Source organism: Callorhinchus milii, unplaced genomic scaffold (assembly GCF_018977255.1).
Source record: "Callorhinchus milii isolate IMCB2004 unplaced genomic scaffold, IMCB_Cmil_1.0 Scaffold16, whole genome shotgun sequence".
Taxonomy (NCBI): Eukaryota; Metazoa; Chordata; class Chondrichthyes; order Chimaeriformes; family Callorhinchidae; genus Callorhinchus; species Callorhinchus milii.
This window is the reverse complement of record NW_024704757.1, coordinates 11,547,777-11,570,310: the sequence shown is the minus strand read 5'-3', so window position 1 is coordinate 11,570,310 and position 22,534 is coordinate 11,547,777. Positions and strand designations below refer to the sequence as shown.

The 22,534-nt window shown below is 39.5% G+C and overlaps 1 protein-coding gene across 1 annotated transcript in view; it reads right to left on the bottom strand.

Moving 5' to 3' along the window:
• Window positions 1-22,157, bottom strand: part of cpped1 (calcineurin-like phosphoesterase domain containing 1) — a 52,243-nt gene extending 30,086 nt beyond the window's left edge. Inside the window, exons 1-2 of the mRNA XM_007893699.2 lie at window positions 22,022-22,157; window positions 15,146-15,364 (exon numbers count right to left, since the gene is read on the bottom strand). Of these exons, the coding sequence (XP_007891890.1) occupies window positions 15,146-15,364; window positions 22,022-22,100 (298 nt within the window). The 5' untranslated portion in view covers window positions 22,101-22,157. The remainder of the gene's footprint in view (window positions 1-15,145; window positions 15,365-22,021) is intronic.
• Between the last annotated feature and the right edge of the window lie 377 nt (window positions 22,158-22,534).

Sequence of the window (22,534 nt, the reverse complement as noted above, 5' to 3'; positions counted from 1 at the left end):
GGCTAGTGCTCTCACATTTTCATTGCGATTGAATGTTAAAAGGTTACGAGTACGTGAAGACCTGCTCCTTTTGTCATTATCAGGTCACTAACAGATCAAACTCAATGAAAGTTCTACAGATTTTCTGCTTACACAGATTATTAGATGAGAATGATTTTATCTGAAAATTGTAATGGCTGCATTCCATTGCTGGAGCAAACCTGTGGGTGGGCACAGCGGTGCTGTTGCTGTCACACACTCATTCTGTCATGCGTGGCAGGAATACAATATACAGCAAAATAATTAAATAATACCCTGCAGTGACAGCTCTTCTTCTGTGAAGGGATTATTAAACCTCAACATGCTTCCTCATGTTGATGTATGCTGATTTAACGAGGGCTGTTACAAACACCTCAGTCTCAGCTATCTCACTTATTTTATCAGCGTACGGGTAAACTGAGTTAACACAGGACAAATCCTAAGCCTACATTTTGCCCACAAACTATACAGTCAATTCACTTTATAGTATGCTCTGCGAAGGACTTTGAGACGTCTCAAGTCGTGGTAAGGCGCTATATCAAATGCAAGGATTATTATTATTATTATAATAGATTTTTTCACTTCTTGAAAACCTTGCCCTTTTCATCCCCTTTCCCCCCACTTCTAATTCCAAAATTGCACAATCCAAAAATTGTAAAACATAATAATAGTCAGGCACAGATGTTGTAAGGCAGAGCTATTTAAACCTTAAAAAATGCAGACGTTTTTCAACTGTTTGTCATTGGTTCATTATCTATTTGCAATGGGGTCTATATGAATGATCTTCCAATGCACACTTGAAAGAAAAACTCCTTTTCTTACAACAAATAAATAACCTCTCCGGTGACTTTTTCCAAACCAAACTCTGTGCTGTAGTTAACAGGCACAGGAACAGAGTGCTGGAACTGCACACCAAGCTAATCAGCTTTCTGAAATAGAGAGGTGACAATATTGAGTGTGACCCTGTGTCGGAACTAGAACAATTGAGCTGGAGAATTCCCTTTATAGGGCTGAGGCACACAAGCCGTTCAGAAGCAGGCCAAAAAAATCAAGCCAATAGAAATAAACTAAATTAAAACTACCAACTCCACTCATCATAGGGCACAATGGCTAATTAACAGAATACAAAATATTGGAAAGATTAGAAGTCTACAGTGGTAATTCCAAACAGGAGTCGAGCACACAGATATTAGCAAGACAAAGCACAAGGGGTAAGTGGGAGAGAAGAAAGAAAGTGCTAGAAAACCAAACCTGAAGTGGCTGTGAAAATAAAGGAGACGGCTAAGATTTGACGATGTTAAGTTCAATATTCACATCAGGTGGACTGAAGAGCCTTCAAGTAGAAGAGAAGTTTTTCCTGAAGTTTGCCTTCCGCTTGGCTGGAGAAATGCAGAAAGCTAAGGACAGAGAGGTGAGAGTAGGAGGAGGGAGTTGATAATAATAATCCTTGCATCTGATATAGCACCTGATGTTGAAACATCCAAAGATGTCTCTAAAGTGTTATTACTGTATATTTGTAGATGAACATAGCAGCCAATTTGCATACAGCAAAATACTGCAAATAGCCAGAGTTGAAGGGAAGAAGAGAGGAAAGGCTCATGTTTATGTATGAGCTGTTCAGCAAAAGAGGTCCAATTCTACACTTGGAATTCATTGATATAGAAGCTATAATGCAGACAGAGAACACTGTACATGAGATTGGAGGTGGTGTAAATGCATTGCTAGTCAAACAGCATGAAAATTCCGTTCAGGACCACGGACATTGAAAATTAAAGAAAAAGAAGGGGGCAGGTATTACAGCCGCTGCTATTTCATTTTTAAACCTTCCTACACTGTAAACACAACTCGTTTTTATTACTGAGGATCCAAAATTACGATCAGTGTCAACATGAGATTGAAAGGATGTGGTTGAAAGGTGTTCAGAAACAATGGAAAGCCCGAATTTGTTAAGTAGTTTGAAAATGCAGTAGTTTTGTTTGAGCTATTCAAATAAATCAAAGTCAAGCATGATTCAGCCCAACCACTTATTACCAGGCAATGGTGGTTGCGTTGCACTGTGAGGGTCAATGGAAATGTTTATTTTAAAGGTATACTGTACTCCCAGGCAGGAAGGGAGCTATTCACAACTAGCGCATGCCCCTTATTAAAGTGTTCCAGTTTCAACCAGCGCTTTGGGACGTCTTCCCGACGTGAAAGGAGCTAAACAAATGTCATTTTGTTGTTGTTGTTGTTATCAGCAGGTAATGCAAATGGCTTTACAGAAATAGCCACAGGAAGATATTTAGTGTTGAATACTACTTGGATTTTTTTGCTCCAGTCAGGAAGACTTCAAATAAAGCTATAAATTCAACGTTGAAGCGTGTGCAAACAATATCCCGCATAAGCCTGCAATCTTATGGCAACAGTGTGCTCAACAGTGTAGAGCTTAGCATGCTGCAGTCCAGTTTGACACAACAGGAGGGCAACTAAAACCCAGCAGCGATATCCATTTGCCTGATCACTGTCATCTAGAAATGCAGAACTGCTCCTTCATTATTGCCTAAACCAGCTGGTCCAGTGTTTGCTATGTTAAAGGCGGCACGGTTGGGTAAACTGAACATGTCATAACATTCCCTTTTATTAATCTGAATTGTTGCAGCATATTTTACCAATCTTAAGGGTGTCTCTACATTTGCTATCACCGAATCACCTCAATCTGATCTTGTACTGGAAGGTTATAACTATAAAGATTAGTTTGACAAAATATACAAAAAGTATGACATTTCATATGCATTTTCCTTCCAACAGCTCTCACTGTTGTCTGTAGCTATCAACAATGACGAGTACTGATGTAGCATGACTAAGAGTGAGTGCTTACAGAAGGTATTTATCTTAATGATAGGTTTCAATTTTTTGTGTGAATTAAAAAACTTTGTTGGTTTATTTCTAAGCTGCCTTTCACATAAAATACCATCATTAACAGTTGACAGTGATAACAATAATCTCCAGGACATGATACAGAGGTTAATTGGAGCAACCAATTTCAATAGTAACTTTTTAACCGCTGAATATTTTGACACTATTTATAGCAACTCTAGCAATTATCATTGAGGGCTGGATAGCAGGCCTGCTTTTTAAAAAAAATAAGAAGAATTTGGTCATTCAATCTACGACTGTTTGCGGGACACTGCTGTGTGCAATTGGCTGCTGTGTTTCACCCACAAAATATAGTCAATCAAATAACTTTACAGTATATTAATAATAGTCCTTGAAAATGATATAGTGCCTTATCGTGTTGTCGAGACATTTCAAAGCGTTTCACAGAATACACTGTAAATTCTGTGAAGCGCTTTGAGACGTCTCGAAGATGTGATAAGACGTTATATTAAACGCAAGGGTTATTATTATTATTCTATATTGAAAATATTCATGACAATTGATTTGCAATCTGTACCTTGAACTACAACAGCACAGTTGGGACTGTTTAGATGGTTTTACTCAATCATAGGATTTTCTTTCTTCACAGCTGGCATAATTCAGAGAGTTGAGATTGAGGCTGAGGAATCCTCAGTTATTCTGCCGAACACTGCCACAAAGGCCTGTATTTGACACATACAAGCGCACACTCAAGACAATTTTCTCCTTTAATCCCTGAATTTGACATCTAACTACATAAAGTGCTGCATTTTCTTTCAATTGCATACAGAGATGCAACAACAACAACTTGCATTTATATAGCGTCCCTCAGGCAGGTGTTAATTGTTCTCTCGAACAACTAACAACTGTATGAGCAGAGGCTGGATTCTTAAATGTAACCAAAAAGTCTCTCAATTTGGGAAAATGTCATTCGAAATCTTGAAATGGGTAATCAGGTGAAAGTGCTTTGTGCAACAGAGTCAAAGGGGACTGCCTTTTCACTTTTATGTCTGTTTGAAACAGCCCTCTCATGAGAGCTCATTAAAACAGAATATTAAATGTAGATATGAACTAAAAGCACATAACCGTATAAAATGCTGTGGTACCGTTGTTGCATGCAGATTGGAAATTAAATTCAAAACAGCACCAGAAGAAAAGTGAAATAATCTGAGCTCCTCCATGAGACAACCAAATGAGTTTTTTTAAATGTGTAAAATCCCCCAAGTACCAATTCCAGCTGTGGTTTGTTTCCAATGGCCTTCGTATGTCATGAGCCTCAATTGGAATAATTCATTTCCTGCTATACACATAAAGCCCAGATCCAATGCTCCCTATTCTGTATACAAATCACAAAAATAAAAATATCCCATTAAAACACTTATTGGACACTTCTTAAAATATGTTTTTAAGCTGTATAGCCAACCCCTTTCATATATTTGTCCATTTCTAACGGGGGGAGGGGGGCTCTCTCTCTCTTTGACAGTTTATGCTGCATTTGCAGGTCTGTCGGTGGTGGGGGTGGGGGGGTGGGCGTGTGGTAATTACAATGGGACTTTGATTAACTGCCATCTTGATTATCTAACAATTGGTCTGTATTGATAGTGTGTGAACCTCTGTATGTCTGATGGTTACGTAATGGATAGTAGGAACGATCAACAGATTGTGGTCCTATTCAATCAGGACATGAATAACCTGCCTCAGGGTATCCTCTTCTGAGGAAGCTGACTTTCTGTCAGGAGTGAAACAAAGATGGATATGAAGTTAGTGTTGATTGATGTTGGATTTTGCCTGCCAACTGACCAGAGCCACCTGTGGGGTTCGTCTCCAGTATTGGATGAATCGTGGGATGGTTCGTGACAAAATGGGTTTATGACCTACCAGCCAGCTGCCGTGAGCTGGAGTCCCGCAGTTGCAGCTCATTCAATTGGCAAGGTTGGCTGAATCTCACGAACCAGCAGCTGAGGATCATTGAGGTGAAATGTGTTTCTGAAGCACATGCTTCCAATTCCCAAGCAGGAGAAACAAACCTAGTGCTTTCCCTTCTTCTCTCTGTCTCCCCACCCCAATCCCATATCCCAAGCCTCCTGCTGTCCAATTACAAATTGCATTAGTAATTTTCAATGATAATTCCGTAACTTGGCTGTGAAAGGAGAGGATGGAGAGATGAGCAGCCCGTGGAAGCAAGGTTCAGAAAGATGAGGTAAAAAACAAATCATTTACCTCTAGGAATGGAATTTATACTTTTTTTTAAAAAAAGGAAATTGCTCCTGAAAGTGCTCCATTTATTATTGCAAATATACAGTCAATTCACTTTACAGCCTATTCTGTGAAGCGCTTTGAGACGTCTAGAAGACGTGAAAAGTGCTATATCAAATGCAAGGATTATTATTCAATTATTATTTACCAATTATTATTGGTAAACAATGAGGTTAAAATTACTCTACAAAGACAAATATAAATTGAGCAATTTCAAGCTGTAGCATTTTATTCCAAAGGTTTTAAGCACCATTATTTGAAACAGAGAAACTTTTTACCCCGATTATATAATAATAATAATATAATAATATTCAGTTATTCAGTGACCTTTGTAATTTGTGATTGATTTTCTTACTGGAGGGAAGTTATTTATTTTCTGTGCTGCTCACTGTAGCCCAGATTAAGAAACCCTCCAGAACCTAGGTCACACATCAAGTTGGAGAAAAGTCTCCTCCGGTTGGAAGTGAGGAAGCACCTCTTCACATAGAGGCGTGGTGGGCATCCAGAACAGACTCCCAACTGATACCGTCTGTGCAGATAGTACTCACTCTTTCAAGAGAAGCTTAGGCAGATTTTGCAGAGAGGATTGAAGTGGCAGCTACAGACAGGGAGCCTAAAAGTACTGCACTGACATTACTAATAGCGGTGAGGCAGCGAATAAGGTTAATTTGTCTCCTGTGTTACCCTCTTCTGGAGCTTGTCCCACTACCTTCGGGAGTTGCTCAGGAATTTTCCCCTGGTAATTCGAGATTTGGTTGGGAAGTGGAATGCGGAAGTTAGTTCATTAGATTTTTTTCTCTGCCCTGTCCTTTCTATTCTGTCCAGGAAGGGGAGATAGATAAGCGGGGTTTCAATGGAGCTGAGACGGCTCCGAGGCAACGTGCTTGGCAGTGGAATGTTGGAATTGAGGCAATCATCTGCGGCGGTCTCAAGTAGCCCACTTCTGAGCCAGGTGAGTCCGCAGGGCACCAGGGCACTGCAGTTGAAAGACCAGCCAGCCTGGCTCATTGCAAAGCCTGGAGAGGCAGACTGAGAGCAGGCAATATTCCCCGGGAGTCACTGAGAGCAGGGATTCCCACTCAGCTCCTGCTAACCCAGCAAGTCAAAGCCCCAACAGCGAAGGTGATCCTGCAGTTATTTTACAATCGCTCTTCATGTCTTAGCTACAATCGTAAACATTTTTATGCCTGTCATTTAATGATATATTTGACAGCCTAATCTGTTATTAAGTTAAGAACTGTTTTGGACTAAGGCAGCAGCAAAAGTGAATGCTAATGGCACCAGTTGCCTTTGAAACAGCGATCATATCTCCCCAGTTGGTAAAGCCTATCTGGAATGAAACAAACTCGTACAAAGTCTTGGGTTTGATGTGCTCTCTGTGCTGAGTTAACTGATCTCAGCTCAGGCATCAGTAATGATGATAATAATAATAATAATCCTTACATTTAATATAGCGCCTTATCACTTCTTCGAGACGTCTCAAAGCGCTTCACAGAATATACTATAATGTAAATTGACTGTGCATTTTGTGGGCAAAACGCAGCAGCCAATTGCGCACGGCAGTAGGAACACTATGGTGCCTCCAGCCTTGTGTGCAAAAATCAACGACCCTTTCCATTCTTCACTGATTTTCAGTGAACTCTGCTGGAAACTACGTGTGCTTTATTTTGTGGTTGTCAGTTGAAGACAGGATTGATTCTGATGGTGATTTGGATACAAAGGTTAACAAAAAGGAAATTAAATCTCTGCCAGGAATTGAGTCTGCAGTCATCTCCACAGAGTATATAGGAGAATTTCTCCCGTCCCGTTGATATCAGCCGTGATTGGGATTCATTTCTTTTGTGCCTTGATCTGTGCTACACTGTCACTCTCCAAATTTGGGAAACCCTTCTATTTTGATCTAGGGTCCTATGGCAATATTATTTATCCAGTAAGGGGAATACAATCTGCTATATGTTTCAAAGGTCACCTTTTTTAAGAAAGAAAAATTGATTTCCGATGAAATTATGTTACAGTATCCATTTTTAAAAATAAACAGGCACGTTACTAAATACATCACCGGACTCCTGAAATAACAGCTGAAATAACACGTTTGTGGTTGAGCCCATAACTTCAGTCGTTGTACTATGTCCTTGCTGCAGTGTCTGTGTTTTGCTTCCTGCATTGGATTGACAGCTTCAAAGGGGCTTGAACCCCAAACCTTCTGACAAAAACAAAATTAAATTTGTATAGGGCCTTTCGCGTCGGGAGGATGTCTCAAGGCATTAGACAGACAGAGTTACGGACCCGAGCTGAGGGTCGGGGTGGGGGAGGGTGGAGGGCAGGGGGGAAGCAGGGAGATTTGTTTTCCAGGGGCGTATGAGATGGAGGTGGTTTGGGTGGCGGTGGGGAGAGGGATTGAGGAATTAAGGGAGATGAAGTGATGGTCCGAGATCGCTTTGTCGATGATGGTGAGATCCGAGACGGCGAGGCCCTGAGTGATCACCAGGTCGAGGGGGTGACCGCGGACGTGGGTAGCGGAGTGGATGTGGAGGGAGTGGTTAAAGGAGGAGATAAGGGAGGAAAAGTCAGCAGACATTTCACTGCACAGTATTCGGGATCAGCTTGATTCCATTGTTGGCAATCTCGACATTGAGTCAGAAGGTTTTGGGTTCAACAACAACAAGATTACATTGGTATAGCGCCTTTCACGTCAGGAGGACATCCCAAGGTGCTGGACAGTGTACAGCATTTCAGACCCGAGCTGGGGTCAGAGGGGAGGAGAAGGGGGGTTTTGAGGTGGGACTTGAAGGAGGCTAAGGAGGGGGCGAGGCGGAGAGATTGGGGGATAGAATTCCAGAGGTTGGGGGCAGAGTGGCTGAACTCCATGTTGTCACTCCAGTGCAGTTCTGGGGATGTACTGCATTGTTAGAGGTGCCATCCTTCTTCACATGAGAAATTAAACTGACTGCCTGTTCAGGTGGATGTTAAAGATCCCATGACACTATTTGAAAAGATTTTTTTTGCCCCCTGGCCAAAAATGCTTCAAATAAAATACATCATTCCCTTTGTATCTATTTGTACCTTATTTGCCTACAAATATATTTGACAATTACCTATGAGAATTTTCTATATTATAGGTCCACCTATATGAAAGGATAATTATGAGCAAATGCATTTACCTGCTGTCTCACACTTCTCACTTTTGCTTTCATGCATTTGCTAACTGACTGCCTGTTATGTTAACAGGACTCTATTAATGAACCAACCTTGTGACTTAGATGATCCTTTTTTTAAAATTCCACAGATCCATTAATGTGTTCGTTGTAAACCAGAGAGAGAGAGGATCATTAGCATTTTAAGTGGAAAACGGTTGTCGTCAAAAATAAAACTTAAGCAAGGAATCTACAAACCACCCAATAAAAGGTTTCACTTGTATTAATTACAACGACAATTGTTGCCTTCACTGGAAACACTCAATCATAAAGTTGGCATAATACTTATGTTGTTGTAGTTAAAAAATGGAATAAAACTATCCATGATAAATTCTTCATTCTTGTATTGGAGCAGATTAGGGCATTCTAACAGTAAACTACATTCACAGTTTAATGAAGATTGTGAACAAGCATGCTAGAACCCCCTTTTTTAAATAAGTATAGCACAGGTTGTTTTGTCAAATCTTCCTGAAATAATATTCTAAACTTTTTGAAAGTTTAAAACAAAGGGCTACATTTCTCAGGCCAGAATTGTATGGAGTGAGAGGGAGGGGAATTTCAATTATACAAAAAAACTTTTGTTAGATAGGAAATTAATTAAAGCACTAAATGCCACTACAGATACCATCTGCAAAGTGTAAATTATTTAAAGGTCTGCAAATAGCCAACTATCCAGCCACTCCTTAAACTATTATTACAAACATACTTCTATTTGCCTCAGACAGTTTACTGTTCTTCTTTCACAAATCCTTATATGCTAAACAATTCTGACATGAATCCTTGCAAGTAGACCTCCTTTAATGTGTTTCTAACATTATTCTAATTCCTTAAGATTCTTACAATTGAAATTCTTACAATCAATGCTTTTCTGCTTGAACAATGGCTATTTTAAATCAATTATGGACCCTTCTGAAATCAGCACCAAGACAGAGTGTGATCACTGATTATTGGTCTCTTTAATTGCAGTTAGACACAAAGTGCTCGCTCCATCTGATTACTTCCTGAGTTTGCTAATCAGCATTCGAATGATCATTCATCTCGGCTGCTTTCCCATTTCTTCAGTCAGTTATTCTTTATAAATGACATGACTTTGCTAAAGTTGGGTCCACTGACAATTCCTGTAATTGTCAATCACATCATGGTTTACTACTGTCGTGAATCCAAAAACTACCATTTGTACTTCTGGATATGAGGCGGCATCACAAAGCTAAGACGGACGACTCAGGAATGTGATTTGGTAGTTGATGGACACGCAGAAAGACTTGGGAGAAATTCTCCTGGGTTGGCAATGAGCAAATCAGAAATATCACATCGCATAAATGCATGATCCAACAACCCTGCTTTGGCAAATGTAGTTAATCCTGTCTTTTATCTTGTGCGTGCAAACAAAATTAAAAAAATAGCACGAACAGTCACAACATTCCACACGAAAGAGAAGTATGTGAGGCTTTGTCTCTGGTGATCTGAGCACTTTTTGTCCAATGGATACATCATGTTGCACTTGTAATTCCAGCAGCTCTCATGATCCTGGGAATAAAAAAATGGTCTTACTTGCTAACGAACCTTTTGCTATTACTCTGGTATTAAATGTGTATAGAGTGGGTCAGGGTGATCCAAGCTTTTGGCTGCTGAGGGCTGGATGCCCTATTTGAAAAACTTCCGCAGGCTGCAAAAACAATATTTTTATTTCCCTTCCATAATCATAAAATTGACAGGTTATTAGAGGAAGTGGGTGGGCCAAATGAAATGGGGGGGTGGAAATGGATGAAATCGGCCCATCGGTCTGAACTGTGCTGAATACAGAAGCAAGAGTTGGGGTTTTCCTTGGCAAACTGCAATATTCCATGACTTTGATAATGGTGTAAAGTATTGCTTTTTTCACCATTTTTACTCCTGTAACATGCTTACCATTCATTTGTCCCAATATAGATCAAGCACAATTACCGAGATGAGGAACTGAATGTAGCTGAAGACAGTTTGCAGTTCCTAAGGCAGGGTAACATGCGTAACATCACAGTCAATCTTTCTCAACCAATTTATTGACTTGATCTTTTCGGCACTGCAGTTAATGCACAGTATATCTGCACACAGTTCAGTTCTATCTAAATTTGCCTGAAGCAGGATCATCAGTGAAGAAAATGTCAATTTGACGAATTCCGCTCGGTCACTGTTGAATACAAGAGACAATGTAGGACTAAATGTGTTCCCCTGAGGGGCCCTGTCTTAGTGTTAACAAATATCCATTTATCATAACCCACCAGAGCTAAACCAATGATCAGATATTAGGTTTTTGTTACCGAAGTTGCAACTTCTCTTTGGTTTCCATAAGGTTTGACACAATTGGCAGAAAGGAAATGGACCTACAATTATTGTTTTCATCTCGTCTCAAGACATACAATGGACAAGACATTTCACTTGCCATCACATGTAGTGACTTTGACAAACGTGTTTTTACTACACTAGGTTTTCATACTGAAACTTGTTGCGGAGATGAGCTTCCCAATGTTTATGGTTTTATGATCTTTCCCCATCTGTCAAAGCATTGTGCTTCATATAATCCTGCAGCACATCTTTCCTTAAACCAGGATTCTGTGCGATGTTTAGCTGCTTACCTAGGATATGGTAATGATTGGTTTCCGCCTCAGGCCAGATGAAGTGTGAGACTCTTGATTTGTAAAGGCATGATCCACATATAATATACTGCTGCTCTGTACTGCTCCATCAACCAAACCTGGCTAAATTATATAACCAAAGCATCAGACTTGTGATTTGACTGAAAGCCAGGTGCTCAACCAACTAAGTTACCAGCTTCTACCCTTCAGTAAATACGGAAAAGATGCTTTTGGTTAGAAATATTCAAATGTTGTCCTCAGTGTTATCAAGCAAATGACAAACATATGGAAACCTAACAGCAGAACAACATAACCTTAATGTGATTATAACCATTTTTCATAAAGCACAATAGTTTGACGACGCGTTCAACAATCTGCTGCATAACCAACCTGGAGGAAACCTGACGAGCATATAGATTCCCTAACTTTTCAAGCTGTCTACTGCAAACTTCTGTTCTGCAAAACAAAAAGTACTGTTTCTGGTGAAAAGGAATTCATGGTAAAATTCTACCTGAGGATGTTCTTAGCGCACACTGTTCCTGACTCATTTTAGGGCACTGCTAATTTGCGAGCCTGATCCGTGCCACCTTCACAGCCGGACTAAACATCAATCTTTTCAATGCTTTTTTATTCCTCTGTTACAATACCACTGATGTTCTGCTTGCGTTCCAAACGTGTTCCAAACTGTTGTGCAATTCTCCAGGACATTGCAATTGGGCAATAATGGAATTGTAGCACTTTGAATAGCATAGATGGTTCTAATTTAAACAACATACAATGCATTTAAGATGACTGCGAATATAGGCATTCTCCTCAACTTTTGACCCATTTCTGCATATGTATTCGAAGGCCAATAAGGCCACTTCCTACACAGGATCCTGGTCCCCACCAGAAACCAGCGGTGTCACTACCGATAACTGCACGTCCACAGGAAAATTGTATCTTATCTGAATTCTAGCAAGATGCTTAATAACTGGGCTGCCTTGGAGTTGATTGTAATTTTGTTTTAAAATTTGAGAGACACTGAAAAATATTCAACTGATGATAAACTATCCACCACTAGATGGTGGGATGATCAGTACCCCAACAAAATCCTTGTAGCTACAGACAGCATGAAAAGAATACACCCCTAAAGTACTCCAGTCAGTTAGTGTTCACTTTTCCTCCGAACAATGAGTCAAAGAAAAGAACTGAAATATTTTTATTTAGGAGAAAATGTAGGAGAAAACATTCTGTGATAAATTAATTATATGTTTTTTATACTCAATAGAATACTGTTGTACATCATTGCTTAACGGTTTTAATGATGAAACAATTGAATTCTCACATCAGACGACAATGATAATGATTCAGAGTCTAACAAAATCTTGGTTTCCTTTCTACAAACCAAATTTAATTTAAGTTAAAAACTCTTTAAGAATACTAATTTTCCATGAATAATATGAGATTTCCTTCAAATGCAATAATGCTGCAAATATCCTTTACAAATCTGTATTTTTTTCCTTTTCAACTAGTTAATTAAGGAAGACTACATCCTAAAGGTATTGATAGTCAGTCAGATCATTTCCATTTAATTTCTGTCTTTTCCTTTGAAATGTTATGAAGCTAATGTGATCACCAGCTGCTGCATCAATAGTTGTAGATTTATCCTACTCTCTGCACTTGTATAGTTCATATTAACCTCTGGTGAACAAGATTAGCATTGTTTGTTTACAGCAGTGTGGTGAAATAATTTAGCTGAAATCCAAACTTGGGTTTAATAAGTAAATAAAACTGACAGGTAAACTGATCGAGTATGAAGTGAATGAGGTCAGTCCTTGAGAGTACAGGATAGGGAACAGAGGAGAAAAAAGAGGCAAAACCCATTAAAAATTGGTTCTAGCACAAAGCTGTGCTGAGGTTCCTGAATTATAATAAGAATAATAATCCTTGCATTTGATATAGCGCTGCGAGACGTCTTTGAGACGTCTCGAAGCGCTTGACAGAATTTATTGTAAATTTTATAAATACACTATATGGTGAATTATACACTCACTTCAAATGTGCACCAAGCACGAAAAATCCAGTCATTCAGCCAGCCGCCTTTGGATTCTTATACACAAGCCGGGGTTAAATACATGTTGAATTTAATTCCACCGGACAATGGGTGCAATGCAGTGGCTTGTGCTTGGTGCACTAGGTTGTGTGATTGATTTGATAAACAGGAGTTATTGAGTTTTAACAATCGATCACTTTCCCGGTCTTGCCAGTTGCAGAGCAGTTCATCATTCCTGCCACTCACTAAGGTTATGCTTTCCCTCATTCCTGTGTTTCACAGTCAGCTCTGTCACAGTTGATACCCATGAAGAACCGCATAGCAACTGGAGTAATCCATAGGTGGTAACTATGCTGTTTTTTTCACAGCTGTTCCTTCTACAACTCCAGTTCAAACGCACTCGAGTTAAAACGACAACACAAAGTCCTTCAGTTTCCAGTAATCTATATGAAGGATATTTGAAAGGAACCTGAGAGAACCCGTGAGGACTTTTATTTATCTACATGTGTGAAAGATAGCTTTTCGCCCCATTTTATTGAAAAATTAGTGGAGTACAACACTTGGATCTGCTGCGCTGTAGGTATTCAGAAGATTAACATTCTCTGTCATTCACACCACAGTACCTCACTCATATTTTGAGATGATTTATCTGGCGAGCTAATACAGAATCTGTAGCATCCCTCCCAACTAGCAGCTGTGAAAATATTTTAACAGGCCATCTAAGTGCAGCAGTAACGCAAATTAACAGCAGATGAAGAATAACAAAGTCCAAGCACACATAGTAATAACCGCTAGCAGTCTTTTACAAGCTTAGATCAGCTGGGATATAATGGGAGAGCTCTCTCAAGCACCAAGAGACTGTAAATGCAGTTACTTTACTTTATTGATAGCTAATGGCTGCAGTGCAGGCACAGTAAAAACAACAGCCACAATAATCCTTTCCCAGCAAAGTACACCAGACAGATGTTAATAAAAACTTGATTGCTGTTTGTGCTGGGAATATTTTCTATAAAGCAAGACATTTCTTAAATCAGCCAACTGATGATCTAATAAACCTTCAACCAGAATGATTTGGATAGTTAAGGTTTGGATGGGGCACTTTGGTGTTGTGTTGATTTTCTTAAAGACGAGATGAAATGTGTATGTTGCACTATGCCTTCCCAGCATGGTGCATTGCAGATCTAGTAGGCCTATTAGATTGTTTCACTTTTCCTGAAGTAACGGCAGTTGACATTCATTTTGCTGCGGTTGTTAAACTGTGATTAGTTTAAAGCTGCAGACATGACCTTAGACTTTCTAAAGATAACTCCAGAGATCGTGGCTTGCTTTAGAAGCAAGCAAATGGAGCGTCCTATGTTCTTTCAACCACTTGAAGGTCAAGTCTGCTTTGTTTTGCATAAGGAGTGTTGGGTTGTTCTGTATGGCTAGGTTATAGTTGTACTTGTCCAGTTCAATCTTGCATTAGAACCCAGCTATTAGGTAATCTGTCGAGCGTATTTGGAACAAAAGTGTGAATAGAGTAAACATGCCTGAGGTTTTGCTGAAGAGAATACAAAAGGTATATATAGGCCTTTTGTTTGAAATAAGACAACTTTCCTTTTTAGGCTTTTTAAAATTGGAATTAGTTTCATTGGATTTGATTTAGGTTAGACTTAGGTTAATAATCCTTGAGGACCTTTTTGTCCCCTTATTTAAGAAAAAAACTATTTAAAATAAGTTTATTCTCCCCATATTGCTTGCTTACGGACTATAAATTGGTCTTTCACTTCATGTATATTTGTGGGACATTGTGCACAAATTGGCTGCTGCGTTTGCATACAAAATCCACAGTTGTGACAGTAAATACAATAAATCCTGTGAAGTGCTTCGCGATATCCCCCCGATGGTTATTATTTACTATGAATATAAGTAAATGAGACGTCTAGAAGACGTGAAAAGCGCTATATCAAATGCAAGGATTATTATTATTATTATAAATATTGCCGAGTACAATAATCACTATATCATTGGAGGCAAATTTTTACAATGTATTCTGAATAAATTAATGAAGTAACAATATTGATACTTTTGAAAGTAAGAGTAAATGTGTTACTGCAGTCATTTACTTGATTGCATGCTTTGTCAACAACAATTACCTGGCATTGCATGAATAAGATCTCCACACAATAGAAAGAACTTGGGTTTAGATGTTAGTCTGTTGATGGCCTGCACTGCTTGCTCAGTGAGTTGGATCTCTGCCTTCCATTCATCACCTCCGTTATCACAGTCCTCATCATTCCACGCTTTCATGAGGCCAAACTGTGGATCAGCTCCTTGAATAAAGTAGAAAGGTCCCTTCCATTCACTATCTTCCTCTACCAAACAAGAGAAAGATAGAATAAATTAGCACACGGGTGCAGCATTCACAATGAGAACAAGTGACTGTCCTAATTAAGGCTCTGCCAGAAATGTCCTGGGGAAGCAAGTGGCAAAGGTGAGAATCAACCCAGCATACAGGAAAGGTGGGATCAGAGGCACAAAGGTGATGAAAGAGGAAAATATTGAAATCACTGCCTATTATTTTTACCAATGAATGGAATCCCAAGGTTCAAGTGCAGCCACCTGACACTGAAGAACTTGAGAACAAGAGCCCGAGTATGAACCCTAAATTAATTGGAAAATGTAAAAATAAACACTGGTTCTTGTGCTCAAGGTGAGGGATGTCAGTGCTGAGGAATAGAACTCTTCTTTTTCTGCTTTTGGCACTTGTCAGCATCAAACAAACCCAGGTTAGGTCAAGCATAAGTGGATGCAGAGCGTAAAACTCCTTCAGCTGAAGCACCACCAAGGTACTTCAATCGGGGAAAAAAAAGTTTAAGGGTGTAAAGGGGAATGAAGGAAAGGGAGTATTTTCTGCTTAAGTAATACCCGTAGCTATAGTATAAAATACATAAGCTTGTTTTTTTTAAAAAAAACTAACTTGAACCAGAATTCTCTGATTGTTGGGGTCTTGGTTACTCCTCAGACAGGCTGCTGTGGTTACAGCATCCTAGTGCAGTTGCATTTATTACTACTACCACCAATAATAATAGTCCTTGTGTTTGATATAGCACCTTATCACGTCCGAGACATCTCATAGCGCTTCAAAGAATATACTGTAAAGTGAATTGACTGTATATTTTGTGGGCGAAATGAAACTGTAGCTGTCAGGAGCTTTGTACTGGGCAGGAAGTCTATGCAAAGCCTCCTGACCCAGGAAAGTATTGTATTTCACCTCGGGTCACTTCTATTCATCAGTGTTGAGATAAAGTGTTTAGAAAAAAATAATGATGTATGATTTAAACTTTTTTCCCCCCATTTCGTTTGTCAACTCAATATAAAGCCCCTGTACTGTATGTTGACCCCTTCACCCAATACAACTACATAATTTGTCTGTAGTGTTGACCTCGAATGACATCAATTTAGAAATTAAACCAAGAAAAGAAGCTCATTATTGTCCGTGACTCCTTCTGCACTTCTGAAAGTTTTGAAATACTGAAATAGGTGTATTCATGCAGTTTTTGCAGTCCTTTATTAGGAATAGGAAGTTATGACAAATACTGTAATCTATTTAAACGTCGTTGATTTATTAATGTAATTCTAATGACAAGTGCACTTCAACACTTGGATCGCAATAACACACCAATTGGTCACACAAAATGGAATTATTTTAAAATGTGTGCTTCTGAAAGGTCCATTGCTGTCCATCTCTACTAACGCAGGCAAATAACTTTTAAATAGTACAACTTTAGAAACACAGTATATTACGAATTCTGATCTTTTAGACATTACCATATCCAGCAACAAACTATGGTATATAAAACAGATGAAGCACATCCAGTAAACCTGGGCAATGAACTATCAGCTGGAATAGATTTAAGATTAGAATACTTCTGTAACCAACAATTTAAGCATGTTAATAGCTAATTAAATATTTATCGTTGACTTTTGCAAAACTTGTCTCCGTTGTCTTAATGATTTTCAAACTACACCGTATGTCAACTCAACAGAGTTTTCACATCAATTGAACACTGAAAATAAAAAGCAGTTTCCAACATGCAGCCTGAAATTGGTTTTGGTTTGTGGACAGCTGCACAGCTCCTATCAAGATACAATTGAGGCAACATTGGTTCTGCTCCCTGCTGTTGCCATTGGTTCTGCATCCCTGCTTCCTGCCATTAGCATTATCAAAGGATTTTAACCAACTACTGTATGTTCATGAGTTCCAATGCATTAACATCGCAGCCCGTGTTTGCAAAGACAAAGGAATCATTTAATCAATTGGGCACTGAATGGGTTTTATAAATTTGTCTATTACTAGAAGCGATGTCCCTTGGGTTCCTGCAATATATAAAGGGCAATATTTCATAGTGATAAGGCCATTCAGCCCATGCCATAGTCCGTGCCAGTATTTACACTCCATACCTCCTGATCCCCTCCCCGAGACCCCTCTCTGTCTCATGTGTGCATCAAGTTTACTTTTGTACATATATACAATATAAATACAAGAGATATGCTCCTGTAAAATCCTCTCTTTCAGTGAGATGACCCAATTGTATGTTGGCTAGATTTAGTATTTTTTTTAAAAAAGTTGCTGGAATCACGGGATGTAAAAACATGCTTCTAAAGTCAAACAATATGATGTGCATTTATACAGTTTAGCGCCTTTAACGTCAGGAGGATGTCTCATGAATTAGTTCGATAAGGAAATGGAGGAAATCAATAATGCATAATCAACAATAGTAAAATTCAAGTGGAAAATCTAGAAATGTGGAAAGGAAGAACTGAAAGATATAGAATATGCATTGTTAGACGATATAGTGGTGTGTGGTTAAACTTCAGCAAACCTCCGGTGACTAAATAAACATTAACATCCTTCTCTTAGAATTCATTGTATGATCTGAACCTATCAAATGTGGCAAGAGCGTTGTAATGTTTGATGACATCAGTTACACTTTGTAGAACAAACTTGTTGTGTTAGGTGGAATTAATTCCACAAACTCTGATATTCACTGTATCCTCGGCCCTGCTCAGTTTTGCACAGCACAATAAAGATGTGATTACTGAGGTCTGGACTATAAAATTAGATTTTTCTAAAAAAGTATAAGATATAAGGAGTAATGTATAGGATTATATTAAGGATGCCAAACAAAGCCTGCTCGGGAGTTTGTTGAATGACCCAGAGCTCAAATTACAATGACCTCTTTCATCATCATCATCCTTGCATTTGTTATAGTGCTTTTCACACGTCTAGATGTCTGAAAATGCTTCAGAGTATACTGTAAAGTGTAGTGGCTGTATATTTGTGGGCGAAACACGGCAACCAATCTTTGCCTCAAACACTGACGGGAAATGTATTTTTTTTATTAATATACCTTATTGAGGAATCATCCATTTGTTTAAATCATACAGATTTATAATGTAGTATAAATACAAGATCATTGCGTCTGCATATAGAATTAAATAAACAAGAGATTTGACTGATATTTATATTTTCTGTTCTCTTGGGAAATAAGATTCTGTATTTTTTCCTCCTTGTTAACTAGAGATTTCCTTGACTGTTTTACTGTTTGAGTTTCTCATGGCTGCTCCCATGGGAAATGTTCTATATGAAATAAAACAATGTTTCAAAGGAGTTATTTAACTGTGAATATATTTTAGATCAGTCTCACTAAATCAGATCTAACTCGAAGGTTTTTTTAAAAAGAAAGCTTAACATTTGAAAGAGAGTGAAACAAATCTGGCTCAGACACAAATGGATGTCATCAATGGTAAACTAGATGCTTTATATAATAATCCTTGCATTTGAGATTAATATTCTCAAATTATTATGTATCTGAAATAAATAGCCTTATCATGTCATTGAGACACCTCAAAGTGTCTCAAAGGATACCCTTATGCTGTGGTTTTTACTGTGTGTTTTGTGGGCGGTACCCAGTTTGCACAAAGCAATGTCCCCTTAACAGCCATGGAGTGAGTGATCAATTTTTTTTATTTATGGGACGTTGGCCAGAACACCGGGAGAGAGAAAATCTTTCTCTTTTTGAATAGCACTATGGCATCTTTAATGTCCCTTGAACAGGCAGACGGGACCTTGGTTTAACGTCTCATTCAAAGGATAGATATTCAAAGAAACTAAATTTACTTCACATTTTATAGATATTCACAGCCTTGATGTTAATCTGTTCTCTCTCAATGGTGTAGCAGCTTTTGACATGACTGTTGTTGAAATAGTCCTATATTTGGAGTCCTGTACCTCAGTGGTTAGAGCACTCGCCTTGCAAGCGAGACATCTGGGTTCAATTCCAGGCAGGGCGAAACCTTGGGCAAGTTTCCTTACTGCACACGCCTGATAATAATCCCTCCAAAACAATAATAAATTGGTCATTTTCAATCCACGACTGTTTGTGGGACACTTCTGTGAGCAATTGGCTGCTACGTTTCGTCCACAAATATACAGTCAATTCACTTTACAGCATATTCTGTGAAGCGCTTTGAGACGTCTAGAACAGGTGAAAATCGCTATATCAAATGCAAGGATTATTATTATAAATAGGTTGTATCCATCCTTTTAATATTTGGGTGACGCATGTTGTTAGTGAGTTAGCAGATATTCATAGCTTAGTTTAGAAATCACACAGATCTGTAATGAAGTACTTTATATGTTCTTAGGACAGAACTTCCTTTGAAGAAAAGATCCTTCCCACTTCCCAACCATTCACTATTTGTTACTGACTGAGAATTCCATTTTTGTCTATCAGTTAAGGACAATGACAGAAATTGAATCTTTATTCCAAAAGACACCATTTTGATTTGTGACTTCAATTGCAACTTTTGAGGAATAATAATCCTTTCCCTTAATATACTATAAATTTAATAATTCTTACATTTAATATAATTCTAGCATTTATAATAGGATCCATACTATCTAAACATCTCAAACAAATAATTGTTGTCAAGTACAGACACTGTATTTACAGGCAAACTCTGCAGCCAATTTGGGAATAGCAAATGCCCACAAATAGCCATTAAGTGAATGACCTTGTTTCTGGAAGACTATTGGCCAGGACACCATGAGAAACATGCTTCTTTTTTTCAAATTGAGCCGTTGGATCTTTAACATCCACCTGAACAATCAGGCAGGAGCTCGGTTTAACATCTCACCCAAAGGATGGCACCTCCGATGATACAGCACTCAACCAATACTGCATTGAAGTGTCAGTCTAGGCCCTCGACCGTGAGTTCAAAGCACTTCATACAATGAATTACTTTGAAGTGCAGTTACTGTATTGCAGGCAAACACAAGCAACGTTCCATAAACAGCAATGAAATGCGTGGCTCAGAAGCAAAACCACAAATGTGGCTGTGCTCTTGCAGTTGCTTATAGCTTCATACAGGTGTTTTTCTTACAAACCAGATTAATCTGAGGCCTGTCTGTTTCTGATCTGTAACCCCTGATCATCTGAAAGTAGTCCAAGATGGACATGTAACCATCATTTTTACCATCCTAGATCAAAGCAACTTTCATTCTTCTTGAAGAGATGACGAGGCACAGGATTTGGCAGCATTTCCTAAATACTATATCAAACAAAATCCAGAGTACCAACGACCAAGCTTCTCAGACCACGTTTCCTTCCTGTTCAACTTTCTATCAGATAGTATATCACCTTTCATCATCTTTCTTTCCCTTTTCCAGAAGTGCAATTGCAGAGTTCATCACTTGCAGCTAAGCCAGGTATAACACAAGATGCATTAAACTATTGGGAATTTCTGCTATTACAATCCTTGCATTTGATATATCGCCTCATCACGTCTTCTAGACGTCTCAAAGTGCTTCACAGGATATACGGTAAAGTGATGACTGTATATTTTGGGTGAATTAGCACCTACATACAATTTCTCTCAAATCTTTGTTTGCTTGGATCTACCACTCAAATACTGTGAAACATCTGTCCTTGTTACACTTGTCTTTGGCTACGTCCTGTTATTTGCCACTAACTGAACAAAATAAATTTGACAGAGCTGTCAAACCTCTTTCTAGAAAATTATGTTTTTCTATATATGTCTCTGCATTGAAAAAAAACCCAATGGGTTTTGAATCTCTCGCTATTACTGTGATTTTGTAAATTAATCTGTCAAGACGAGGTGTCAGCATTGCTGTATTCAATTACAGAATTCAGGCCAGATGCATTTTGTATATTTATTACACACAGACCACATTAAGAATGACAATTATTTATTTTGGCTAACCAAAATTGTATTCGTGCACGTTACGGGGGGGGAAAAAAAGCTACACACATCACTCAATTAATAATAATAATAATTATATATTATAATCATATTCATTATAATATATTATAATAATATTAACATATTGGTAATTGCGATATTGTTATTACGATTATAACACTTATATTAATATAATATGAATAATTATAATATTATAGAATTATAATATATTACAATCAGGTAATAATAAAACAATTGGTTTTAACAGTGTCTGTGTCACTCTTTCCAATCTTATAACTTTCTCAGTAATGTTGACAGCCCTAAAAAGTGCCACATATATATGTATATATGTATATATATATATATATATATATATATAAGTGCTTCCTGCAAACAATTCTCTATGTAGATTTCTCTTCCCTTCCCCCCATTCCTTAAGGGATGCAACTGTGTGTGTGTATAGAGAGAGGAGTAAGAGGGCAGAAGGAAGGAGTGACTTTAGTGTACAGTCTGTTCCTGGGACTCCCAGTAGAGGGGAGTTTATTCTCTCTTTCTTTACCCTCAACCCCCCACCCCCGGGTGTTTTTTTTTCGTACGTGAAGAGGTTGAAAGGTGAGAGTTAAGTGAAGAGGCAGAGCGGCGGGAATAAAGCTCTCTCTCTCACACACACACACACACAGACAGACTCTCTCTGGGCGGGGAAGTCAATCCCTCTCTCCTTCCTCCCCTCTCCCTCCTGAGGCTCTCGGCCGCCCTGACCCGACCTGCAGTCAGTCCCGCGAAGCCTCTGTCCCGGGCTCTGAGGAACACCTGACGGTCGCCGGGCGCTGTCATGGCGGCCATCACCGTCTCCCTCCCGCTCCTGCAGCGCGGCCTGGGGTCCAGGCCCCGCCCCCTTTCCCGCCCCTGCCCTGCGCCCGGGGAAACCCCTCCCGCTCCTGCAGCGCGGCCTGGAGTCCAGGCCCCGCCCCCCTCCCCGCCCCTGCCCTGCGCCCGGGGAAACCCCTCCCGCTCCTGCAGCGCGGCCTGGAGTCCAGGCCCCGCCCCCTTCCCGCCCCTGCCCTGCGCCCGGGGAAACCCCTCCCGCTCCTACGGCGCGGCCTGGAGTCCAGGCCCCGCCCCCCTTCCCGCCCCTGCCCTGCGCCCGGGGAAACCCCTCCCGCTCCTGCAGCGCGGCCTGGAGTCCAGGCCCCGCCCCCCTTCCCGCCCCTGCCCTGCGCCCGGGGAAACCCCTCCCGCTCCTACGGCGCGGCCTCCAGTCCAGGCCATCACCATCA